The 6,623-nt window shown below is 44.7% G+C and overlaps 1 protein-coding gene across 5 annotated transcripts in view; it reads right to left on the reverse strand.

Moving 5' to 3' along the window:
• LRIT1 (leucine rich repeat, Ig-like and transmembrane domains 1) overlaps window positions 1-5,453 on the reverse strand; it is a 53,190-nt gene extending 47,737 nt beyond the window's left edge. For 2 of the 5 annotated variants that reach the window (XM_053312916.1, XM_053312919.1), the window contains exon 1: window positions 3,422-3,448. Coding sequence is in view for 1 of the 5 variants with exons in the window: in XM_053312920.1 (XP_053168895.1) it covers window positions 3,422-3,447 (26 nt within the window). In the remaining 4 variants the exon portion in view is untranslated. Of the gene's footprint in view, window positions 1-3,421; window positions 3,451-4,640; window positions 4,764-5,371 lie in introns of those variants that run through there. The other 3 variants (XM_053312923.1, XM_053312917.1, XM_053312920.1) reach the window with 3 other exon arrangements.
• Between the last annotated feature and the right edge of the window lie 1,170 nt (window positions 5,454-6,623).

The raw sequence follows: 6,623 nt of genomic DNA on the forward strand, positions 1-6,623 counted from the left end.
GAATCTCTCATTACTCCTTTGCTATGTAAATTTCCCGGTCGACAGGAGCAATTTTATTTTTCCTTGTTGCTTTCGGACTCAGAGTGTTTAATTACATCTAATGTGGCTAAATTCTGTGCTGCTGCCATAAATATACATCACCGGATGGTTAAAAAGGATATTTTACTGTTTTAAATTTTTATCATCATTATGTTTTAAATTTTGTCAATTTTTTTAACTAATTCTAATTTCAGCCTGTTTTAATTACATACATTCAATTATATAACTGTAATCAATTATATAACTGTAACCTTTCTCTTCTGTTTTGGCTTGTGGCTGTAACATTAAAGAACTTGACCAACCCATGGTTCTGTTTTTTAAACTCCAATCTGAATCCTCAGGTTGTACTGAGTTTTGTCACCTGAACCCAAGATTAGGCACAGGCTATGTTGTGTCCAAATTAGGATCTGCAGACTGCATCCCCTTCACCAGAGTTGAGGGAGGACACTCCTCTCTCACCTCTGGCCATGAGTGGCTAAGCAGGCTTTCCTTCATGCAAGAAGGAAACCTTCACAGCCACTTCCCCCTCCTCTCTGCATTCTCGCTGACTGCAGAGACATCCAAATTCCGACAGGAGAGCGGGGGAGAGCTAGGGTCCTTTGCACCCACAGTTCCACATTTTGTGCAAATGAAGCCACTCTAGTTAATATTCTGGCAACTGCATTCTGAACGAGTTGTTTCTGAACACTCTTCAGAGGCAGGACCATGTAGAATATATTATCCTCTCTAATAAAACGCTTGGTGTCCATCCGTGGACGGACACCAAGCGTGTGTCCGTGCCTCCCTGCCCTGTTCTGCGCCTGCGCAAAGCGCAGGCCCAGAACAGGGCAAGGGAGACACGCTCGCCGGCACCGGCAGCCATCTTGGGCGGCCAGAAGCGGCCGCCCCGAAGAAGCCGGAGAGGCGGTGGCGGGGGAAAGTGACCGAGGCGGCGGAGCCGCCGCCTCGGCCAAAATAGATGGAGGCCGGGGGCGGAGCGGAGGCCATGTAACTTTAAAAAAAAAATTTACTCCCGCGGCCGACGCCGCCGACCGCCCACCCTCCCTCCCAGCTGCCGAGTCCCCCTTACCCTGGCCGACTGCTATCGGCCGAAGACTGCCCTCAATTTAAGAGGCAGAGAGGAGCTTGCAAGCAGAGCTCCTCTCTGTGCAAAGCCTCTTGCCGAACTGCTGCTTTGGGCGCTTGCGTCCCTTGCGCCCAAAGCGGCAGTTCGGCAAGAGGCTTTGCACAGAGAGGAGCTCTGCTTGCGAGCTCCTCTCTGCCTCTTAAATTGAGGGCAGACTTCGGCCGACAGCAGTCGGCCAGGGTAAGGGGGACTCGGCAGCTGGGAGGGAGGGTGGGCGGTCGGCGGTGTCGGCCGCGGGAGTAAATTTTTTTTTTTAAGTTACATGGCCTCTGCTCCGCCCCCGGTCCCGGCCTCTGTCTCCCCGGCCTGGCGGGGGCAAGTGCCTGGGCCGATTTGGCCCTTAAAGGTAGGGGGGGCGTACGGCGTAGGGAGGGGGAATGGCAGCGGGGGGCCAGGAGTGCCATTACTAGCGCCCGTTATTCAACGGGCCAAAATTCACTTGTAGTAGTATAAACTGGATGTTTCAAGCATGTTCCTGCTATGGGAGGAGCAACGGCTTCAGGTTTTCAGTTGCTGCACTCCTACAATGAAAGGTAAAAAGCAGTAGGATTTTGCATGTCAGCACATTAGGTCTCTACTCCTCACAAAGAGTTGTGTAATAGGGCCAAGGACAATGGGAGCACAAGCCATGGTTTCATTGGTGGCAGGTAGCATTCTGATTCCATCTCCCATTCTGCCGTAACTGCCACTTTGATCAGTTACTGGCCAAGGTGGAGAAAGGAGAGAGCCTGAGATCTAGGATTACAGGCATTCTTCACATTTGGAGGTAGGCCAAAGTAATGCTGGGACTGTTGGACTCGGGGTGAATTGGTAACTTGGAACTAGAATAGGATTGTGGCAAATCTATGGATTAGAATTGTACAATGGCATTTTAGGGATGCTGCTGGGTCAGGCCACGACAGACTTGTGGAACCAAAGGATATGCATTTGTGCATCACCTATGGATTAACTAAGCCCCCAAAACTTGCAGACTGCTTTTTTGGGGGGAGCCCTCTCCTTTATTCCAGCCAGGTTTGCTTCTCCTGTTCACATTTCTTCATCTAGGGCTTCCAAGCCAAATGCATATTCAACAAGAGTATTTCCAACTTGTTTGAAGCTGGTGTTTCATCACAGCAATTTTATGCATGAATACAGTCAGCTTAGATAGTTTTCCTGCCTAGATCAGGCAACTGGCTGTTTAAGGTAAAGGAGGCTGATCTCCCAAAACCACTAAGGGGGGCCAGGGTGTGTGGAATGCTGTGGCATCAGACATTAAAGGCCTCTGTAGTCTTGACTCTAAGCAATAAAAAGCCTCCAGATCGTTCTTTCTAAGAATGTATGCTAGTTAAATAATGAAATCAGCATCAGAGGTAATACTGGAGATTTCTGAAATAACTATTTTTTAAAAGCTTATTCAAAAGTTTTCTACGCTGCCTTTCAAACCATAGGTCTCACAAAGTGGCTTACAAAACAACATTAAAAAACTGTTCTCTAAAACACAATACAATAGATAAAAGCACCATAAAACAAACATCACCATCAAACCTTTGTACTTGCTGAGCAGTGGGGAGAGACTGCAGATACCTGGGGCCCCATTTTCACAGAGAGTAGACTGATAGACAACTGCAAAACTCAGACTATTTCTCCCCTCCCCATTTCTCGGTCAAATCGGTGTTGCCTCTCGTTTCATTTCTTGCTACACACACAGCTTGGGTCTCAGGAGAGAAATGGGTGCTGTTAATCAGATTCCTTGGTTCTGTGTGTTTGCTTTTTAAAAAGCAAATAGACTTCCCTCAGTCTCACCAGGACCAGGATAGGAGGAATTGTCATCTTTAACCCTTTACTCTACTGTGGTCCCGCAGCTGCTGTTTGCCCTCTTGAGGACGTTGCCATTGGTGCCAATGTTAGCTGCAGAGGGCCCCAATGAGAAAAACACGGGGAGGCACTAGAGTTTCCAGGCATCCTTGAGTTCTTTCCTGGCATTCCTGCATGCACCCAGCCTCCCCTGTACAGCTACTGGTTCCCCTACAAAACACCCCCACCCCTCATCCTGCCAGCAACAACTACTAACTTGTGCAGGTTGCACAGAAGTGTCCACTTCCACATGGCATGCAGGGAGGGGGAGTAGGAATGCTTATCAGAGGTTCTGATAGTGTCCAATAGCACAGGCCTAGCTCATACCCTACAGAACATACAACACATATTGCTTAGAGTTCCTAAACAGCCCCATAAACCTCTCTGCAAGTCTGCAACACTTCCTTATTCCCATTTGCTCACCTGGTCACAAGCTCCCAGACCTGCATGTATTTCTTAGGAGAGCAAGCCTAGATTGAGCCATGCCCAGTTAAGGAATGTAGCTCCACCCCACAAATTGATAATCAGTGACTTACTCCAGCAGCAAGCTACATCCATTCTGTACCATGTGCTAAGCACCCAGCTGCAGACAAACAGAGACAGCACAGTCTTACCCCCAGAGCAGTACACAAGCATAAATAACTTCCCACAACAAAACATGGAGAGGGGAGCTGATCTTGTGGTAGCAAGCATGACTTGTCCCCTTAGCTAAGCAGGGACCACCCTGGTTGCATATGAATGGGAGATTAGAAGTGTGAGAGATATTCCTCTCGGGATGGAGCCGTTCTGGGAAGAGCAGAAGGTTTCAGGTTCCCTCCCCGGCTTCTCCAAGATAGGGCTGAGAGAGACTCCTTTCTGCAACCTTGGAGAAGCTGCTGCCAGTCTGTGCAGACAATACTGAGCTAGATAGACCAATGGTCTGACTCAGTATATGGCAGCTTAGGGACAGAGGAAGCTTCCTATGTTCCTAACAGCCTCACAAACTCACTCTCTCTTACTTTGTTCACCAGTCCCCATAGAAAATGGCCATAATATTTTTAAAAGAATGCCAAGAACCCTTTCCCTCCTTCTTTGAAGAAAGTACAAGAAGAAAAATATAACCATTAAGTGGGAGCCTGTGATTTAAAGGAGAGAAGTCTATTCTGTGCTTGTTCAGAAGCTTTGTATAAGTTGACACGTCAGCGAGACAATGTGCATATTCACACTTTAGTTCTCTTCACAATGAGCAAAAGTTTTGTTTTTTAAAAGTTGGTACAAATCAGTTAAAACCGTTTCAGCTTACATGCTATCATCAGTTTACAATCAAGCACAGAAAAAGACCTCTCCTGTTCCCCAGTTATTAAATTCAGAAGCTGCATTCTATGTTGACAGCTTTAGCAACATAGTACCAACAGTACAGCCACCTAATGGCGCAGCAGGGAAATGACTTGATTAGCAAACCAGAGGTTGCCGGTTCGAATCCCCACTGGTAAACACCTATATTGAGCAGCAACAATATAGGAAGGATGGTAAAAGGCATCATCTCATATTGCGCAGGAGATGGCAATGGTAAACCCCTCCTGTATTCTACCAAAGACAACCACAGGGCTCTGTGGTTGCCAGGAGTCGACACCGACTCGACGGCACACTTTACTTTACTTACCTTGCATAGTAGCTGTTTTTCTGTTACAACCACAGACTCCAGTAAGTGGTTGCCTCTTTGCAACTTGTTCCCTATAGGTCTGATGAAGAGAAATCTCTGTGTATGCTCTGGGGGCTGTGCCCACTGTTTGCAGAAAGTAGGAAAAGAAAGAGAGAGTAATCAATGATTAAATATGCCACAATTCTATATAAACATCAACTTAGTAAACTAATACCAATGAGGAGAAGGTACCTATAATTCATCCTTAGAAGCTTCTAATGCATGTTGGCATTAATAGCTAACTGCAATGCACCAGATACCAGTCCCCTGAATTAAATGTATAACTTCTGAACTGCTAAACTATTTACCTTCTAGAAATGAAAATATACGAAGTAGATTTTTGTGTATGAATAAAGTGGAAACTGTGCTGTTGTAAAAATGGCCGTTCTAATGCTGGTAGAGTGCACCCTCCTCCATGAGCCCCTGTGTCATTTTCCACTTTTAATTTATGATGAGCACTCTTAAATTATCTTTTGAGAACATAGTGCATACATTACAGGATTACTGATATGCTCTTCTCCTTATATGTTCCCAGCATCAGGTATTGAGAGGGATATTGTCTCTGAATGTGGAGGTTCCATTTAGCTAAAGTAGCTAATCACTATTGGAGTTCCATTAATTTCTCTTTTTAAAGTTACTCTGCAGTAAAGACAATCTCATATATTATGCTTTCCAAATGAGGCTGTACATACCCACACTTTACTTTGTTTCTTAAGCTTGATATTGGGGTAGGGAGGGATGCATCCAAGCAAGAATTCAACAGCAGCAGTTTATCCAATCATTTGTTAGAGATGCACCTGATGAATTTCCCTACAAGGCACAGCACTTTTTGAAAACACTAAATCTGAGGTAAATCTGGCTGGTATGTGAACGCATAACCACCCTCCCAAAGTAAAGTTGAGGTAAAGTCACCACCTGAAAAAAGCTCCAGCAAATTTCTTTTTCCTCCTTCATTCAGACTGCTGGTAATGCAGGGACTTTCTTGGCCCTCAGCCTGAACGGTGGAGGGAGGAACAATTGCCAGAATTGCAACTTTTCCTGGCTTTGTATTTTTGATGTTTTAATATAGCATTTGAGGATGTTTAAAGCTCTTCATATCAGATTGGACTGATTTAAATCATAATTTCATTCACCAAGACCAATTTAAATCAAGTTTTCTATTTTGAAATGCATATATCTCTAAACAAGCAATATGTACTAGACTAATTGCTGGGACAAATGCAAATTGGTTTGTAACAAAATTGAGCCTTTATGTAATCTAGGAGGGTAATACAAAATCTTTGGCCATGTAGACTACATGCACAGCAGAACTGGATTTAAGACAGGACTTAGTTTTTATTCAAAATTTAAGAACTCAAAATATTGCAGCGCTCAGGTAATTGGAGGGCATAAAATAAAAGTACAAGATGGGCTCCATGAATAAGCCCATATCATTCCTCCATTAGTGTTATATGGGATAGCATCTCTTGAATACCAACACAGTGACAGCTGGATTCAGTAGAAAGCCTGCAATGATAAATGCAATACATGCCTTTTTCTGTCATTTTCATGCTTAGTCTCCAAAACCCAATATTTCCCCCCATTTCTTAAATGCAGAAAAGCAACCTTGAACATAATTTGTGTGCAAGATGGTTACAATTCTATTTTATGATGTAGACTTGTACATGTTCATGTATGTTAAATTCAGATTTCTTTTTAAACTAAGTTGGCCAACATGATGTGTAATGCCACACTGGCTTTACCCATCAGCTGGCACTGCTGTGCACATGTGTAACTGCACAATTTCAGGCACACAGTTTTAAGTAGTGGTGCAACTGCTTGCTTGCGCAATACCACCAGGACTATCTGAGACAGTAAGTCAAGATGGCCAACCGGAAGCTTTCCAGCCACTGCTGGGATGACAATTCCCATCAATTCATAAATGATCTAGAAGTTGGGGTAACC

Source organism: Hemicordylus capensis, chromosome 3 (genome assembly GCF_027244095.1).
Source record: "Hemicordylus capensis ecotype Gifberg chromosome 3, rHemCap1.1.pri, whole genome shotgun sequence".
Taxonomy (NCBI): domain Eukaryota; kingdom Metazoa; phylum Chordata; class Lepidosauria; order Squamata; family Cordylidae; genus Hemicordylus; species Hemicordylus capensis.